The sequence below is a fragment of the Berghia stephanieae genome, chromosome 3, assembly GCF_034508935.2.
Source record: "Berghia stephanieae isolate SIO BIC M18660-M18661 chromosome 3, UCSD_Bste_1.3, whole genome shotgun sequence".
Classification (NCBI taxonomy): domain Eukaryota; kingdom Metazoa; phylum Mollusca; class Gastropoda; order Nudibranchia; family Aeolidiidae; genus Berghia; species Berghia stephanieae.
In genome coordinates this window covers 32,916,254-32,936,518 of record NC_088362.1, presented here as the reverse complement: position 1 = coordinate 32,936,518, position 20,265 = coordinate 32,916,254, and the positions used below count along the sequence as shown (strand labels likewise).

General features: G+C 35.1%; 1 protein-coding gene across 1 annotated transcript; it reads left to right on the top strand.

The window, feature by feature from the left end:
* Positions 1 to 36: 36 nt before the first annotated feature.
* Positions 37 to 19,617, top strand: LOC144967561 (Golgi-associated PDZ and coiled-coil motif-containing protein-like). The gene is made up of 9 exons (XM_078904997.1): positions 37 to 486; positions 4,487 to 4,651; positions 6,675 to 6,850; positions 7,480 to 7,645; positions 8,449 to 8,544; positions 9,296 to 9,460; positions 9,821 to 9,912; positions 10,537 to 10,665; positions 14,290 to 19,617. Exons 1-9 carry the CDS (start codon positions 274 to 276, stop codon positions 14,426 to 14,428), a joined length of 1,341 nt encoding a protein of 446 aa, XP_078761123.1. The 5' UTR covers positions 37 to 273; the 3' UTR covers positions 14,429 to 19,617.
* The last annotated feature ends 648 nt before the right edge of the window (positions 19,618 to 20,265 follow it).

Below are 20,265 nucleotides of genomic sequence, written 5' to 3'. Positions count from 1 at the left end.
TCACCGCGACTGATGAGGGGAGCGTGATCTCCCGTCGCTCCCGTCGCTGACTGTCAAAGTCGCTGGTCGTGTTCAGTTAGTGATTGTCTTTGTTTATAGTTTCGAACTTGAATAGTGCAAATAGCTCTAAAACATAATCAACTGAATTGATTAATGTAAATCATACTTTTAGATAGGGCTTGATACTATTAAAAAAAAAAACATACTGCCAGTTTACGAATATAATATAGGTCTTAGCTTTGTTGAGTCAGAACCACAACACAACAGTCAATCATGGCTGCCACGCTATCCTTCCGGTGGTTGGAAATTCTCGAAAAAGAATTTGACAAAGCGTTTGTGGATTTGGATCTGTTACTGGGTGAAATCGATCCAGATCAGAGTGAAATAACTTTTGATGGACGACAAAAAATGACAGCGCTTAGCGCTGCCTTTGCACAGCTGAGTCACAAGGCTCAGACAATTTTCCAGTGCAATGCCAAGTTGGAGGTGGGTCAGGAAAATACGATGTCTGCTAGAGACTCGCTCACTGCAGAAAATAACCTATTATATAATATTTGATTTGCTCTCAACTTTAACAGTTAAATGGATGATCAGATTGATAATAGTCTTCAGCTCAGTCATTTAAAAGCCCTATTCTAGTCTAAAGCCTGTTCAGTGGAATTGGTAACCGGCCGGCCGAACCCCCCCCCCCCCCCCCCCCCAAAAAAAACAAAAAAACAAAACCAGACTGAGAATAAGAATCCAAATTCAGTCTCAATGACGGCTGTCGTTATTATATTCCCAGTTGTGTTGTGTCATATTGATATTTATTTTTCCAAGTCCAAGGTTGACAATTAAACCTTGCACAAAATGCCAAACAAGCCATAGAAAAGTGGTGTGGTAATGGCAGTGGTAGTGGTATACGGTACCGGTATACCGAAGCCGAAACAAACAAATTTGTGATTTTTCTTCAGACTAGACAAGCAAGAAAAAAAGACTTCAGAGTCTAATCCAATTTGCTCATGACACATGACTCTAGAGAGTTGGGCCTAAAAAAGATCACAGAAGAAGGAGTAATGAAACTACTACTTAAACTTAACCCCCACAAAGCCAGTGGTCCTGACAACCTATCCCCCCGCATCTTAAAAGAATTGGCTCCAGAACTTGCCCCAGGCATCACAGCCATCTTCAAGTCCTCCTTGGCTTCAGGTGTAATACCATCAGATTGGAGAAATGCCAATGTAACACCCGTTTTTAAGAAAGGAGAACACTACAACCGGCAAATTATAGGCCCATCTCCTTGACATGCATCATCTGCAAACTAATGGAGCACATCATCGTCAGCAACATCATGAACCACTTTGAACAACACAATGTACTAACCGAATACCAACACGGTTTCAGACGTTTGCGATCTTGCGAAACCCAACTGCTGGAATTTACGGAAGAACTGACAACCAATCTGGAGAAGGGACTCCATACAGACGTCCTTATCATGGACTTTGCCAAAGCCTTTGACCATGTGAATCACAGCCTACTTATGCACAAGATCTGTCGTTACGGCATACAGGGCACAACCCAAACATGGATTAAGAACTTCCTACATGACCGCCAGCAAGCTGTTATTGTTAATGGATGTCGCTCGACTGAATTACCTGTTAGATCGGGTGTCCCTCAGGGATCTGTCTTAGGACCCTGTCTATTCTTGGCATACATTAATGACCTGCCACTTAATCTAACCACAACAGCCAGACTCTTTGCAGACGATACTGCAGTCAACAGCACTGACAGTGACAAACTGCAAGCGGATCTGCGTCAAATAGAAATATGGGAAGAAAGCTGGGATATGAAGTTCCACCCAGTGAAGTGCGAATCAATGTCCATAACAAGATCAAAACCACCCACGATAACTGAATACCACTTACATGGACATACATTGGAGACAGTGAATGTTGCAAAATTATTTTGGTGTTAGCATGAAAAAAGACCTAACATGGGATGAGCATATTAACAAGATCACAAGTAAGGCAAACAAAACACTGGGATTTTTAAGGCGTAACCTAAAAATTAGCTCCTCGAAAATCAAGGAAAAGGCATACAAAACATTTGTAAGACCTGTTCTGGAATATGCTTCCACTGTTTGGGATCCCCACACCCAAAAATACGTCTCAAAAATAGAATCAGTGCAAAGAAGAGCTGCACGCTACGTCCTGAACAGACATCACAACACCTCAAGTGTATCAGACATGCTAGAAAAACTACAGTGGCCGAAATTAGAACACCGCAGAAAATCAGCAAGATTAACAATGCTATTTAAGATCAAGCACCACCTCGCTGAATACCCAGTCATCAAGAAAAAACTGATACCAGCACCTTTGAGACAGAGAAGAGGTAACAACAACCAATACAGCCTCATAACACACAGAACACAATACCGTGGTTTTTCCTTCTTGCCGCGTACGGCCAGAGACTGGAACCAGCTTGACGCTAAAGTGACCGAAGCCACTACAATTGATGCTTTTGTGGCAAGTTGCTATGCAAATACTTAGACCTTACACAAACCATCACTGACCAACGTTGACGACCCCTGAATGTCCCTGGAAATTGATTTTAGACGAACGATTATAAACAAGAAATACAGAGAGATTAGAAAGCAGTTTCATATTTGCCATAATAATCAACCAATTGATTGTGGGCAATCAAAGGAAGAAGAAGAAGAAGATGTTCCCTCTCAAAAACAAGGAACTGATTTTCTCAGCCACACCTGTTTCAAACATTTTCATAAAGTTGGGCTTTGGACAATTACCAAACTGTAACAGTACAGTAACCTAACATAGAGATAGAGAATAGTTACCAAAAGTCACAGTGGCACAGTCTGTGCTGCTTTGTGGTTTAGTTATGACACTCACTTTCGAACAGTAGATCCACTTTGAATGACATAAAGGTGAGTCCTTGGAAAGGGCTCTCTAGTCAGGATCTCGCATCGTATTAGTATTAATAAAGTGTAAAATGAGTACCTGGCTGAAACAACGTTGTCTTTGTTGAAAAAAAAGATGTAAATTGCCTTACAACCATCAAGTCACTTCCCACACATTAATTGTTGCTTTTGGCTTTGGCTAGGAATCTCTTGTAAAGTGCTTTGAGGAAGTGAAGTGGATGTTGTACTTATATATATACTATATAATGAATGCTCATTTAAAAAAAAAAAAATTTTAACTTAAAAAGTTACCATTATATTAATCACTGTGTGTGTGTGTCAAGATGCCATTTAAAAAAAATTGAAGTTGTGGCAGGACCACTTTTCTGAAACTGCTGCAATGCTTTCGTTTTCCTACAATCTAAAAACTAAAAATATAATACTAATGTTTGATTGCTATTTGACATGAAACTTTATAAACACAATCATTATGAATAATTTCATAGTTCCTTTTTTTATGAAGAAATCCATTACACATTTCTTATTTTATTGAAAAGTTTAAAATATTTTTTTGAGCTTTATACTGTCCCTCCAAGAAAATGCGGTGGCATGGTTTTTTTCTCTTTCCCTTTCTTCAAATATACTGACTAACTCAGTCAAACTGAGTATTATTGTCAGTGTGCATGTTGCATAGGTTCCACTTTACCTTTAAAAATATAGAGGGTAGCCATTACTCCACTACAGTAGCATTACTGTACAATTGGTACTTATGTGAGAATTTCCTCCTTTTCATGTTCTTTGGTGCCAATTTTCCTCCTCCTTTTCTAATTTAGTTGGTGGCAATTTTGATATGTTATGATGTATACTTGGAAACATAATATTGTTGTGAGTAGGCATTTCATAATGACATTATTGTTGATACTGTTTGGTATTAGTAGTAATATTGAGGATATTAAATTTATATTCACATGTCATTTTATTTCATTTCTATGCATTCAAGTCAATATCAATGTTATCATTATTACTGTAAATACGAATATTTTGGTATACGCGTGTATATTATAATTATTTGGGGCATTTTTTGGTGGCATTTTTGCCATAATTTGGAATTTTTTGGGCATAATTGGGGATGAAGAATGGCATTTTTCCGCGGGGACAGTTTATACTCTTTTAGGCGTAATATTGGTTACACATTTTTTTCTTTTCTTTCTTTTTTTTTGGTCTCTATCTTGCTGTTTTGTCTATATTTTGATAAGTCACTTTCAAATTCTGCTATGTCGCATTTTCATCATTCAGAGAAAACTGCAATTTGTGTCAATTACTTCGTGACTGAAAGAGGGAAATACTTGTCTTGTTTGCGTCATTGAGCCATTCCCTTGAGCGTTTTGCAAATCTATTTTCTTAGATGATTCTAAGGTGCACAATATATTGATTGCTTGAGAGTGTTGTCTCAATTTTTTTTATCTCGATGTGACTAGACAGGTTTTGAAGGTCATGTTGCCGTGGTAGAAAAATCAAAAATCTATTTTGAACTTGAACTTTTCTCAGCGGTGTCTTTCACAATTTCAAGACCAATCTTTCCATTTTCAGGCTCAGCTGGTGGATATGAGGACTGATGTGATAGAGCTTCAATCCGCCAGGTCTGTGGTGGAGAAAGAACTTCACACTCTTCTTCTGCAACTCCACGCCTCACAGTTAGAACTGCATGAGATGAGAGGACTTGAAGTTGACTCACAAGAGATTAAAAAGAAATTGGTAACTCTAAATAACACCTTTTACTTGTAAAAAGAATTATATTTATATATCACAGAATCATTCTGATTTTTACTCCCACTCTCTGACATTCTGCCATTGTCTTGACAATTCTGATTTTCAAAAGTAAAGATGCTGATAAGAAAAGGGGGGTGATTACATTTTCAGGATTGCCAGTGGTTATTAGTAGTATGCAAATTAATTGCTATGCCCCCACACACCCCTCCTCCCCAGTCCATTCCATACCACATGTGATTATGATGGCTAGCTCCTATTTTATGAAAAGGATTGGCAGGTGTGTATTATGTCTGTCCCTGTGTTTGTTTTTATTGAAGTGTATTTGTGCGGCTATGTGGTCTAGTGGTATGGCGTTCGCTTCCAGACCGGATAGTTCTGGGTTCGAGCCTTGCTCGTGCATAGTTGAGCCCTTGGAAAAGGCTCTTATTTACTCACATTCTCTCACCGTACAAATGTGTAAAATGAGTACCTGGCCATTAACAGCGTTATCTCTGTCCAAAAAATTGTAATATCGCCTAACAAGCGTCATGTCCCGTCCTACATGTTAAGTGTTGCTGTTGGACCCCTTGTAAAGCGCTTTGAGTACGTTTAGTGGATATTGCGCTATATAAATGCTCTAGTTAATTCTCATTACCATTTGACTTGTCTTTTTTCATTATTCTCACTCTATGTATAAATTGATAGGATACTACTTGAGTTCGGATTTACTGTATGTTGTTATTTTGATATAAGTAGATCTTTTTATTGTAATGGGAGCTCACTGTGGAAGTACATCATAGAACATGTTTAATATTATCTAAGATGAAAATCTGAAAAGGTGTTATGAAACAGTGCCAAACAAAAAACAGAAAGAAAAATAGAAGAGAAAATCCCCAAAAATCCGACTCATCTGGGAATTGAACCGTCCAGGCGTGCTATAATTAAATAAAAGAAGTTATGAGTTAGAAAAGGCATTGCACTTCCACCAGGGAGACCTAGGTTTGACCCCTGCTTTGGCATCTCATTTTTTTTTCCTTGAGCAAAAAACCTTGCCCACTTTGCAGCATTGTACTGAGGTTGATGCCTGGGTTATCTTCGAATTTTCTCATCATAAACCCTGAAGAGAAATTTTATTATTTATATTATAAAAATGGTGGTAATGATCATAATAATTATTATTATTTTTATTTTTATTATTATTATTATTATTATTATTATTATTATTATTATTATTATTATTATTATTATTATTATTATTATTATTATTATTACAATAGTTCGGGACGATTTAATACTTATAATCTTCACAATCTGTTCATTACATATATGAACATAAGAATGTGCTCTGTTTTAATTTTGAAAATATGAAAATGAAGAATGCTTAATTTTGGGCATGTTTTAAAAAAAAGAAATTTTATATAAAAAAGACACGTTTTGTGCGGTGGGATGCCTACTTAGTATGTATAATGTTAATTTTTCTTTCATAAACTGATAGCTAGCATATCATATGTTTGCCTTTCAAATGTAATGAATGACTCATGACCTGACCCAGTTCAATGAACATATGACAGCCCTGACAGTGGTTTAGGTTTCAATTCTTTATTGACTCAATTTGCATCAAACTGGTGATTGGTTTTGCATACCAGTTAAAATTTTCTATTGTTGTTGTTGTTAGGGAGGGGGTATTTTTAACAATGTATTGACTTACGATATAATCTAGTGAGTGAAATGAAATGAATAACTTGTCAACTCGGCGTCAACTGACCTAGAAATTATAATATTCATATAACCATCTAAGACACCTCAATATGTGAATGACATCTTGTCTGTTGCATAGGATGCACCATTTCAAGGATATCTACTTCTGTTTCTTATTTGAACCAGTCCCCTCTCTCTTACTTTTTCTCTGGTCCTGTTTGATTGTAAATCTTTAAAATTTCACATTTTCTTCCTTTTTATTGGCAGTGTTGTGTGTCGTGAAACCATTACAAAGAAAAACAAACACTCTCTACTCTATTTATTTTTCCAGGAATCTGAGATTTCCGACAGAGAACAGAACAGCAAAGCCCTGGCTAGTTTGGAGGCAGAGGTGAAGTTGTTACGTAAAGATAATACAGAACTGAGACAATACATCATAGCATTGCAGAGTGAAGTGTATGGGGCCAGATTGGCTGCCAAGTACTTAGACAAAGAATTGGCTGGAAGGTAAGGAGGGAAAACAACACAATAAGTCTTGGTGTGGGTGTTATTTCTTGGTTTAGTGCCCTACCGAGAATAATAATTGGAAAGATGCTAATAATTCTATATTTTTTGTTTCAAAATTGCAGAGGATTATTGGAGAAAATTAAGTTGATTCAGAAATAGGTATTTAACCAATTGGAACTTCATCACATCAATTTTAAAGCAGTTAAAAGTGATAGCTGAGATAGAATAGCAAGTAAGTCATGCTTGCTTTTGAGATTTTAACAGATTTTCTACAGGAAATTTTGTATTTTCCCCAGAAATATATATATAGATTTTTCCAGTTTACCTGTTTACCAAACCCAAGCAAAATTTAAGAAACACTGTTTAAGTTCATTTGTCAACTTTCCATGGTTTTAGGTTTTTATAGATAATACAGTTTAATTAATGAATGCAGGAGGATTTTATTGGTTTTGCATAATTGTTGTGGGAATAGTTGTACTGGAATACGGTGCATTGATGTAAAAGTGACTTGTAATGAATAATACGTTTTCTTAATGTTGATTTGTGTCTTTGTAACCAATATCATATCTTGATATTTTCCATTATTGCCTTCAGCATTAATAATTCCCTTTCATTTCCTTCTTCAAAAGAATTCAACAGATACAATTGCTGGGTAGAGATATGAGGGGAGCTGAACATGACAAGCTCTGGAATCAGCTAGAAGCAGAAATCCACCTCCACCGACACAAAACAGTCATCAGAGCTTGTCGAGGTCGCAACTTAAGGAAGAAGAAGTTGCCTATACCACCAGGACATGTAAGCAGTGATGGAGATGATATATTGTTGTCCAATTTCAAGAGGATGTTAGTTTTATAGTTGAACAATCTGGATCGATAATAGATGACCGTGAAAGCAATTATGGCATGTTTGCAATTAAAGAACATGTTGAATTTTTAATATACTTTTGTCGCAATTCATTAAGATCTTATTTGAACAATAGGGAACAAATCTGTGAAATCAAAATACTGATTCCAATCCCATTGGAAATGTAAAACCACTCGGCCGGAGGACTGGATACATTACACATACCTTGTGTAATTGATCTCCTGGTTTCAAATTGATAAGGTCTTATTTCCTTGTCTAAATATATGCTTGTGGTCAATAGTGATCATCCATCCTCATTTTTTTTACATCCCATAATCTTAAGAGTCTGCCTATACATTCTGCTACTAAAATAGTTATGCCACCTTATGATTCAATGTGTAATCTATTTATTATTTGTTGCATACACACTTCCAAGGAACCAGAAGAGTAGAAGGACTTCTCTCCCCTGTTGACAACATAGATTAATCATTGCTGTTTGTTTTTTTTATTGAATAAAAAATGGTTTCCAAAATGTCGTAGGAAATCTCTTTAATCCAATTTGTTTGATGTCGGGTTAAGATAACAAACAATTTGAGGGCTAAATTTACCAGCTCTATGCTACAATATAACTTTATAGTGACTAAGATATTTTTACCATTTAAAAAGAAGTTATGTAGTTGAAGAGTATTAAGATTTTCTGAGTTTTGAATAACAAATGATTTTTTTTTTTTTTTTTTAATGATGGAAATCTGCAGGATTTTGAAGAATTGAAGAAAAGACACGGCCTAGGCGACACACGCATTGTCACAATCCACAAAGGGCCAGATGAAGGGCTTGGCATGTCCATAACTGTAAGTAAACAGCTTTGTGTTTGTTTGTTTTTTGGTGTGACACTCATTTTCAGCTGGCACAAAATTGAGTCGTTGGAAAAGGCTCTTTTCTCACATTCTGTCACTGCATGCATGAGTATCTGGCCAGTAACAGCATTTGTCTTTGTCTAAAAACCGTTGTGATAAGCACCTTACAGTTAGCATGTCTCATAATACATGTTAACTGTTTCTGTTGTCTAGGTACCCCTTATTAAGCGCTTTGAGCATATTAAGTGGAACTGTGCTATATAAAAGCTACAGGTTTTTTTTGTTATTTAAAATAAAAATTTGTAATCAGAAAAGAAAAGCTTTGTCTCTTTAAAATTTGATACTTAAATGCCATTATTTATTTCTGTGGTTTAATAGTCAGTCACCAGCAATTTGCTCGATATTTCAAGTTTTAAATATTTAAACATTTAATTTTAATATTAAGATGGACTAACAAGAAATATATAAGTCTTTTGTGAAAAATTGTGATTTATTTTGAATAGTTTTCAAATTTTGTTATTTATGGCCCTAGTTGAGTTTATCATTATAATATATTTTACATAGGTTTCTCTGCTTTTGCTTTTCTAGATGTCAGATATTTTGCTTTTTACGACAGCAAATGGATGTATAAGCCTATAAATATATGAAATAAAAAGATGTGAAGACAGACATTAAATGCATGTGTGCATCAAATATAAATTGTTTAGGTGATTAACTTTTTATTTGATTTCTTTTGCAATGGTAGGGAGGGAAAGAACATGGCGTCCCCATTCTTATATCAGAAATCCACGAAGGTCAACCTGCTGATCGGTGCAAAGAGCTGTTTGTTGGAGATGCCATTTTGTCTGTCAACGACATTGACCTTCGCAGCTCCAAACACACCGAAGCTGTAAACATTCTATCACAACAGGTAAGTAGATTGAATGAAACAGGGAATCTTTTTGTTTATATATAGTTCAATGTATTTATTTCTTTAATTTTTCATTGAAACCTCTATGAATTTACTTCCAGTTGCCCCACAATATGTATGCAGCACACTTAACTTTCAATACATCTCTTTTTATTTTTTAATATCTCTTAATTGTTGTTATTGCTGTGTATATTTTTCTAAAGAAGTTGATGTGCAAATTTGTATAAAAAGACAGCTTAACTAATTGTTATTCATTCCTTATAGTTGTTTTATTTTAAGGCAATCTGATAGTCTTGACTATGATTGTCATGTTGTATTATAAGACAAATTAGTAATCAACACTCCTTTCATTGGTTTCAGCAAGGGGAGGTAAAGCTGAGTGTGATGTTTGTGGCACCAGATGAAGACAGTGAGGATGACAACCACGAGTTTGAAGATGAATACGGGTTTAGGTAAGGCTGTTGTTTCACTTGCTTACACTCGGGGTAATGATATTCTCATCTCACAACACGGATCCAATCAGATGAAACATTTTTGCCCTGTCATTTAGAAATTATTAGTTAAGATGATAAACTTAAATGTTTCTTTTCTGTGATAGTCCAGTTTTGTCCTGATTCTATTTGTGCTGAAGTTACTGGTATTTTTTGTTTTTAAAATTTTGATAACGTTTCAACAGATAAACTTATTTTTATTTGAGTTTGTGTGTGATGGATAGTGCTTATTTGATGTAAAGTGCTTTTTTTTTTTTTTTGGTTATTGTTGTGTATTTAGACATTACCTTAATTCTATTGATATTTATCGTTCAATTATTTTTTTTAATATGTCGATGTCAATTGCACTGATTATTTTGGTCATATTTGGTTTGTTGAAAGCTTTATGCTAGCAATACTGCCGTCTTAAGGAAAAAGGCCGTATATGGCCTCTTATTACAAATATAAAATATGTTATTTTCCTTAACTCTTTCAACATATTTGTTCGATTATCAATGAATGTGAACTCGTGAGAGTTAGACAGCAGGATGGCAAGTGAAGATTTTGGAAATTAAATCTGTTTATTTATTTCTTCTCTCACCTCAGATATCGTATATTCGATGAGGGTTTAGTCAGCGAACATGCTCCATTGGCAAATGGACCCAACAACTTTCAAGGAGCAGGGGATAGTAGCAATAACAGCAGTCAACACATGGGAGAAGGGAGTAGTGCAAGGTACTTTTTACATTTTCTATTAGAGTAGATTCAGGCTTACCGGCCACATGTCTTATCCGTGGTCCTCTCAGAGAATGGAAGACTGCTGGCCAGAAATATGACCAGTGCTGTATAGTGATGTCGTAAAATGTAAAGCTCAAGTGGCCAGTTTCAGATGAACCAGCCGATTTTGCACCCTAAGCAGTCTTATCCATATTCTCCACGCAAAATGTTATTGGTGACATTTTGGTAGTACCAGCCACTTATGGAACTTTAAGGTCCAACCGGCCACCCATCTTGGGCAAACCGGACACCCTTCACGGAGGTTGAAACACACTGTTTCCTTTTGTTTTTTTAATAGTTTTCAGTTCATAAACAGTTAAAGCAGATCCATAGGCTCAGTTGGTAAAATATCTGCCAGATCATTGGTCAATTTAGAGTTCGATTCCAGCGTTCCAAGGACTTTGAAGGACTCTTTCCATAAATTGGCAGAATGTTTCCTTCCTCCAAGACGACTGCCATATATTTTCATAAGTAGCTAGACTAGATCTAGACGTCTAGATAGATAAATAAACCCGTTTATGTTCATTTCAACAGAGTAAGTCAAAATTAATAGGGTACATAATCATAACGCAATAGAATAACATGTCACTTGCACAATGTACACACAAATGTGAAAACACTGATCTCCTCCTCTCTCTCTGCCAGTACATCCTCTGTGGTACCACCTCCCACACTTGCACCCAATCCATCCATCCAGGTCCCTATCACTTCCACAAAAATCACATAAACTTTCATCTTTGTCATTCACGTCACACAACTCATCGATATCCATCCCAACGTCCGTCCGACCAGTCTCGTCGCAATTGAAGACGTTGCTGGGGGGGGGGGGGGGGGGGGGCTTGGTAATGTCAATGCCATTTGACATTTGTGTTGTCCGCATGGTGTGGAACCACCCACGTATCTTTCCTTCTGATACCTGAGCGCGTTGTTCCCCAAGGGACATGGCTTTCCTCTCCCGCACCTCCCCCTTGTGTCGCTCCATAAATGCCTTGTACCAGTAATATCCTGGCTTGTTGTCTTTGAAGGGGTCTCTCTGCCTTCAGCATTCGTTATTCTCTGCACTCCAGGCACAGCTGCTCCCTGCCCTTCCCTTCACCGGCCCTGGCACAGGCCACCATCCACTTAACTAGTTTTTTCTCCTCCTCTGCGGCCATCAGGGTTGATCTCGGGACAGAGTAGGTCACAGCGGCTTGGCGGACTGAAAGTTTTTTGGTGCGGGTGGCATCAAGTGCAGCACCCACACTCGCTTGAGAATACTTTGATCTTAGCATCTTGGTGCCTGTAACAATGTAAAAAAAAAAGAACTTTATTTAGATATTTGAACTTCATTTTCATAGACTGGCTAGTCTAATAATGTAAAGTTTTCTTTACAACGGTGAACATAATATAATTTAATAATAATATTAATCATGATAAACATAGACTGGTCAATAGAATTACAAGGAAAGCATTGCAACAAATAATATTATAGTCTAGAATAATAATAAACAACTTAATCAACCCGGCCGGTTTCACCAGAATCGTCTAAATATTCTTTGGTCAAACCGGCCAACCCCCCTAATGGGGCTAAAATGAAGCCCGAACACTGCCAGACGATCTAACCAAAATCAAACGATCCTAAAATAACATGCAGTGCAGTGGGTGAGCCGGAACTCCTTAATAAAGACGTATAAATAGCTTAAATAGCAACTTCCTTCCACACTTTTCAACCCATAACAAAGAACGGGATACTTGCGTTTTGTGAGAAATATCTCGATGTAAACAAGTTTCTTTGCCTTCTCCTGGATTGCACACACTGAAATGGTGAGCAAAACGTCCCACGAGACGTGTGCTTGGTTAGTAGAAATATGCACGGGAAACAAAACGAAACAATAGGAAATTAGACACCGAGTCTGGTTTGACCTGAATCTACTCTATATATATATATATTTTTTTTTTTTTTTTTTTAAGACTATTTCAAAATTTTCTTTTGGAAGAGATGAGAAATAAAAATCTGAAATTACAATCTGCCTTGAAATTTATTCAAAATTTTACTTTTAACCTTGAATTCTTACTTAATGTTTAGTAAAATTAGTGACCAAATGGGCGCTACCATAAAATAAAAAAAATAAAAAAATCACCTCTGGCCTCAGTATTGTGACCTTGTATAAGGCTTTTTACATGGATTAATCCACGTGACTTGGTATAAATGAGTACCTGGTTTAGGCAGTGACTGATATTGTAAGAATATCAGTACAAATAGGATGCCTATTTCATGACTTGCTCTGCTTGAAACGAAAAATTAGATCCTTTTGATCTGCCAAGGCAATGTGTGAAGCCTTGAGCACAGTGATGCCATGGAAGTGCGCTATATAAAATGTTAACATTAGCTTTTTACCTCTTTTTAAAAAAAATTACTTATTAATACCATCAGACAAAATGGGCAATGAAGTTCCTTTGACCACAGTTAGAAGAGAAAGATGCTAGTGTCAGCTGTATGGAAAAGGCAGGTGAACTTTTTTAGAAATGGGTGGAGGGGTAGGGCCAATAAAAATTTGATGGGTATCGGTTCCGTTCAAGAGGGGACATAGGATAACACACACAACAAATCTGCAAGAATACTTCAACCTGTTAATCAGCGTCCATTTGCTAAGAAGTTTTAGAACTATCCAAACTGAGACGTTTGTTCAGTAAAGTGATTACGAACACAAGCTACCACTAATGATGAATGCCATCAGTTTTTCAAAATGTGTTGAGAAGAGTGGTGTGGAGAATTGTGTTTTATCATATATTCACACATGCTCTGAAAAAAACAAAAACTCAGAAAAGCTGTGCCCTTTTCAACAGCTGACAAACAAAAATGGATAATTCATATATTTACATCAATAGTGCTTACAGTTAAAGTTATGAGTTGAAGAGTCAAGTATTGAAAGTATTTAATTCACAGGAAAATGGGCATGATCTATATTACATTTCCATGTGCTCGAGGTCATTGGTCACATTGGAATATGTGCTCAAAGTGACCTACATAGTGACAAGTGTTCACAGTTTTTGAAATATTTACCATCACGATTGGTCATTTTGTTGAGCTTGACACATGGGTATGCTTACAACTTTCATTAACAAAGCAGCGTTGGAATGCAACAAATCATGTGATTGATGACTTGGTTGGACGAAAACATGAATATAGATCGCTCCCATTGGTTTTGTGTAAATGGAGGTTAGAGTTTGGATTCATTTATAGCGGGTATCAAAAAAATATAAAATTGTAGTATTGAGATAGAGGACTTCAGACATGCTTAGCAAGACAATTGTATATTCATGGATAAAAAAATATTAATTAAAAAGTTGATTATTTTCTGATTCTTTACACCTGCTTACCATTTTGGTCCACTTTTTTTGTTTGTGTGTGTGTGGGTTTTTTTTCCTTTTTTATAATCTTTCAACCCACCACCCCCCATCTTTTTTCATAATCAGTATATTTAATTTATAATTAGTAGCTGTCATGATGCTATCCTAATCCCTATATTGCTTGTGTTATATATTGATTTATATATTTGTTGATTTATTGTTTGTTTTTTTTTAATTGTGTGGCTTTCACAGCAAAGAACATCAACAGCAATCTCATCAATCATCCTCTATATCACCACCTGATCAACAACAACAAGCCCAGACGTTCAAAGCCAATGGAGTAGGCATGATGGACCAGAGATCTCCACCGAGTAGTACATCTCAAGAATGATCAGGATTTCCAGTAACAAGCAAACAAGAGAGATTTATCTGGAATTTCTACTGACTCTTGACTGCTTTTAGGTGCTATGCTAGACTAGAAAAAGCCCAACAAAACTAGCATTTGTGTAAAGGTGTCACATGGTAAAATTTCTTTTGTTTTCAACTTATAACATCCGTGGATAAAATGGTTTTCTTTCAGATGACATATTAAGGTAACTGATTAATAAACTTCATTTATCATAGGGAATTTAGGTTTGTATATGTGAATTACAGGAATGGATAAACACATGTCATAAAATGGCATGTTTACATAACTTTGTAAGCAATATAATAAATAAATAAATATTATTTTTAATTAGCGTAAAAATATAAACATTTATGTACACACACCTTATTCAGAAAACTAAAAAAAAAAAAATCAAAAAGACAAAAACAGGGAAATTGCTTTTAAAAGTTATTTAATTTGTGTTTACAACATTTGATTATTTATTTTTTTATTTCATGGAATGCAGCTGTGAAATGGTCCATCCATTATCAATGAAAACAAAGAACTCTAATTCTGAAATTGGAGGAGTCTACAATTTGTTTAGCCATTTTCTTCATGCAACATTAAGCGCCTTTTCTCAAATCACCATACATTTGTTTAGTTTCACTGGAAAAAGAGCACTAAAAGTAAGAGATTATTTAATTCACTGATAAATTTGATTTTGCATTGTTGTTATTTCCATTCATCCAGAAATAGCGGCCATACTAAGGTTTTCAATGGCCTAAGAAAAAGCCCTATGAGTTATAAAATGAAACGGATGTTGTTGAGGATTTCAACTCAGGGGTTATAGTTTTATAAATAGTTATAGTCATCAGCATATCACCTGCTTCTCACATAAATTCCAAACACATACAACCTGCAGCTGTGAATGTGTGACTGAGTGAACACTAAGCTACTAGAAGCTGTGGACTGTATAAAGTAATGTACAAAATTGAATACTGCAGCTCCGAAAAATAACAAGCAAAATACTATACACTGTTTGTTTTGGGCTCAGACCCTCTTTCAGCTAGTAACTAAAACAATTAAAACACTAATACATCAAATTTAATCCAGATAAACGTTTTAACTGTTCTTGGCTGAAAAAGAGTTTTTAGTCAGAAACATTCTGTGTTTGATATTTCTTTTTTATTTTTTTTCTTTTCTTTTGATCTGTCATGATTATTTTTGTATGTTACTCTGCATGTGTGTCTGAGATGTATATAATTTGTATTTTGTGGTGGGGACACTATAAACGCAAATCTATTCAAACTTTAATTAAAATTATCCCTCATTTGATGAAAAGAAAGACATAAATAAATAAATTCCCTTATTCATCCTAAAGGGGAATCTGTCTTTAGCGTCTATTCTAAGGGAAGACTGGAAAAACCCAGGCGTCAGCCTCAGTGCAGTGCCGCAAAGTGAACTAAGGCAAGGTGACTTGCTCAAGGCCACACAATGAGGCGGGTAGTCGAACTCTATACCTTTTGGGTACAAAGCAAAAATTATCAGTGGCCAATTGTCTCCAAATAGTATTATGTCGGGATGAACATGTCACTTACAATCCAATTTTCAACTTAACTTATAAAATTTGACTTAACATAGTTATTCCACACAAAGTTTGTGAGTTTTTGTTTTTATATCTTCAAAGAAAAAGAAAATCTTTATTTCAAATATTTTGTCTCTTTCCGACAATACCAGATTGATGAATTGGGTCACGTTTATTTATTTGGGTGATAATTTTTTTTTTTTACAGATATTGATTGATTTACTCATATTGGTCTGATACTCAACCAAGAAGGTGCTCATTAAAAGCCATGGATTCTATTTTTGTTCTTGTCCCTCCTAGCGTGCCTTGTTTGATCAGTATTGTTTTTTTTTACAAATTTGACTCCTGGTAATCATTGATGACACGTTACCTAAAATAGATTTGCTACATGTTTACTTTTAAACTTTACATATATAAATGAATTCAAATTTTGTTTTTTGTTTTTTTTATTTTATTTTTTTTTTATATATAGAAAAGAAATAGAGGTGTCAAAGTTATTAATAATATGAATACGAGCATCTTCAGGTGAAAATTATACATTTGATGAACTTTTTTTTTTTTTTTCGTTCAGGGTAATGGATTCAGAAAGTGAAAGATTATCTGTTGTCTCTTTTGTAGAATTAAGTTTTAAATGGTTTATGTTTTAAAGAGTATTTGTAATCCAGCACCTGAAAAGGGTATCAGGTAGGGATGAAACAGGTGTCGAGAAGTGGATTTAAAGTAGAAGTAATCAGAAATAGGAATTTATCATTTTTACCACCTTAACAAACTTGATCCATTGTTTCTCAATAAAACGCATAATTAACCACAAGCGTAATATTTTATGGTATAAATACAATTTTGACAACCCAAGTGGCTCTGACATAACACTGGGTGGAGGTGATGGGCCACAATTCTCTGATTGGGAATAGAAATAAAGAAACAACTGACAAATCAGTAACAGTGCCGATTTCAATTCATAACTTTCTTGTTTCAAAATTAAAGTTTACATAATTGAAATAAAGATTAGATGCTTATTTTTGTCGTCATATTATTATTTTATATTTATCACAAGTGCAGAATCCAAACTGTTTTGTGAGCGTATTATTTTGCAGATGTCAGGCTATTTATTTTTTTATTTGTTTGGATATTCGTAAAAAACAGTGATATTTCTGTACTCAGGCCAATTTGTAGTGAGGGTTTTATTTTTTGCTCTGATGGCTGGCATGCTTTGGAAACTATTTTTGAAAACACTTGACCTGCTACGGAGCAAATGAGATACATTAGTCTTCATATGTGGGAATTTTCAACTGTTAAACGTTATGATATTATTTCAACAAATTTTAACTCTTAAACATGGCTTAGTGTATATTACTGATTCATGGATCAAGAATAGGAAGGCCCTTGATTATAGATATAGAAAAATAAGAAAAAAAACAAAAAACCCTTCTGAAACCAGGGTTTTCAATTCTCACCGATGAGTTTATTTTTAAATATAAATGGAAACATGGTAACACACAATCTTTCAATGCTCTTGATTTATTCCAAGAGATGTTGTATATAAAATAGCTGATTCTCATAATAAGGAAAATTGATTGTTCATATGGGATGCTTTTGCTTCATATTTGCTGATTTAGCTTTGGTAATGTTTGTCTAATTTTTTATAAAAGCATGATTTTTATATTAAATGGGGAAAACATGTCAGTCAATCTGTTTGTTGTAGTGTGATAAATGTAATGTAATATATCCGAAGAGGGTCACTCTCACTACAATTTGAAAGTTATTTTTACAAAACCTCCTGCTTTTGTGTCTACATGATTTATGAAGCCCTCATTTGGTGTACAAAGTGAAGAGGAAGGAAAAGATGAGAGAGAGAGAGAGGTTGAAAAAATAGCGGTTCGGTTGCTTACAGATACCATGATGACACAGCAGTATTTGCCTACAGACACCAGACCTAACTACTAATATGAAAAATTCGTAGAATTACGAAATTTTGGCTCCAATTTCAGAGCTTAATGAACATCTCAAAGTCTCAAAGTCATTAGAACTTCTTGAAAAGGAAAGTTGATTCCATACTGCATCATTTTAAGGATTTCAAAGTTATTTATTCCTTGTAAAACTAAATTGTTGTTGTATAAAGTTAGTTATTGCTACTATAATTTTTGTCTACTAAAAACTACGAATTTTTTAAAATTTCAAGTAGGAAGGTCTGAGATACTAAACTTCATCATTCAGCCTTGCTTTATATTTATTCATTTCTACAGGTGCCTTCATTGTAGGTCTATTTTGTTCTAAAGTCTGTGTTATGGTCTTGTTTTTTCATCACTTTGTGATTTTAATATGTGTTGACGCATTGTAACCTATATTATGTTTATTGTTTTTTTTCCCTTGCATAGCTTTGTATTCTGATTTTAATTTCTTCATACACAACAGTCTTAGCAAGGTAATTGTAGGTATCCTGTATTATTATAACTTATAACCTGCTTTACTTCATCTAGGCAAAAAATTAGCTTGCAGTATATGAACCAGCAAATTGTTTTATTTCTTTGTTCTTGTGATGCAAGAATGTTGTGATTTATTCTGACAAACTAAATCTTGAAATTTTCAACTGAACTTTCTATTTACTCTTTGTAAGAAATGACATGTCATAAAACTCGCAAACTGGGTGGGGTTTCTGACCTCCCATAGTGGGCAGGAAGGTACTTACTGTGTCTTCTATTCCCCTACATCTGGTTTACAACATGCTTTCTGTCTTTGTCTTGGAATGAGATTACTTGGTTTTGTCCTGATCCTGGCCGGATGCCCTGGCTGAGAGGGAAACAGTCGAATGTATAGTTAATTTTGGGAGATGATATTTTTTCCCTTGTAAATCATCTCTCTGTTATGCATTGTATTATGTTTTCTTTATATTATATATGATTTGTAAAACATTTGAGTGTATTCCTCTTAGTGGGGACCTGTGCTTGTGTCTGGATGAGACTTTTAGTGATCTCAAACTAAGTACTTTGATAGTGTGCTCTTGGAATCTACACCTGTTTCTTATTTGAACCAATTCCCCTTTGTCTTACCTTTTCTTGGGTGCTTTAATTGTAATTCTGGAACTTTTTACTATCCCATTTTCCTCCCATAGTGGGCAGGGAGGTCCTTACTGTGTCTTCTATCCCCCTGTACCTGCTTTTCAATTGTTTCCTGTCATTGTCTTGGAATGAGATTACTTGGTTTTGTCCTGATCCTTGCCGGAGTTCCTTAGCTGGGAGGGATATAGTCGAATGTATAGTTATAGTTTTGGGAGATGATATTTTTTTATTTGTAAATCATCTCTTTGTTATGCATTGTATTATGTTTAGTTTACATATTATATTATAGGATTGGTAAACATTTGAGTGTATTCCTCTTAGTTGGGACCTATGCTTGTGTCTGGATGAGATTTTTAGGTGATCTCAAACTAAGTACTTTGACAGTGTGCTCTTGGAATCTACACCTGTTCCCTATTTGAACCAATTCCCCTTTGTCTTACCTTTTCTTTTGTGCTTTAATTGTAATTCTAGAACTTTTTACTATCCCATTTTCTTCCTTTTTACTGACGCTGATATGACCTTAATGTGTTGCAAGCGCCGTAAAACCCTTAAAAACACAAAAAACACAAAAACGAAAACTCGCAAACACCGATGCTTAATATTTTTATTTTTTAAAAAGAAGATGGAATTCTAAAAGTAAAAATACAGAAAAATACATAACAAGTTTTCCTTTTCAAAGTTTATATTAATTCTGAAACTGCCAAGCGCTTTATCTATGGATTTTATGCTTGTGTCTTAGACTAGACACACAGAGAGGCGGGTGGTTGGATGGGAGCATCACCCTTGAATCATATACCTATGATGTTCTCATGGGTGTACGATCTGATAGTGATGTCGTTTCTTCTTCTCTTTACTAGCCTATCCTGCTTCTTTGGTTTGTGATTGTATTTTTGACAGGGGATATTTTTTTTCTGTAAATCTTCTGCCTGTTTGTTCTTGGTTATTTATAATTTAGCTTATGATATCTTTAGGTTATGATTTTGATTTACATTTGTACTATTTTTGTTAGATTGCTTGTTTTTTTTGTTTCAGCGGTCTCTCATATAACCTCAATTGTGTTGGAAGAGACCTAAAGCAACAAACAAACACACAGAGAAATTGCTCTTGTGATCTACTTCTGACTTTATTTTTCTTGTTCTAAATGTGTTGCAGGAACCATAAAACTAAACGCTGAGGGGAAAAAAAATTAACAACCAGCTGAATATCTGTCTTTGCTCACT

Coding starts and splice junctions, on each gene's coding strand:
- LOC144967561 (XM_078904997.1), top strand. CDS start 274: ATGGCTGCCACGCTATCCTTCCGGTGGTTGGAAATTCTCGAAAAAGAA. Junction 4,652..6,674: donor AAGAGATTAAAAAGAAATTG/GTAACTCTAAAT, acceptor TTATTTTTCCAG/GAATCTGAGATTTCCGACAG. Junction 10,666..14,289: donor GGAGAAGGGAGTAGTGCAAG/GTACTTTTTACA, acceptor TGGCTTTCACAG/CAAAGAACATCAACAGCAAT.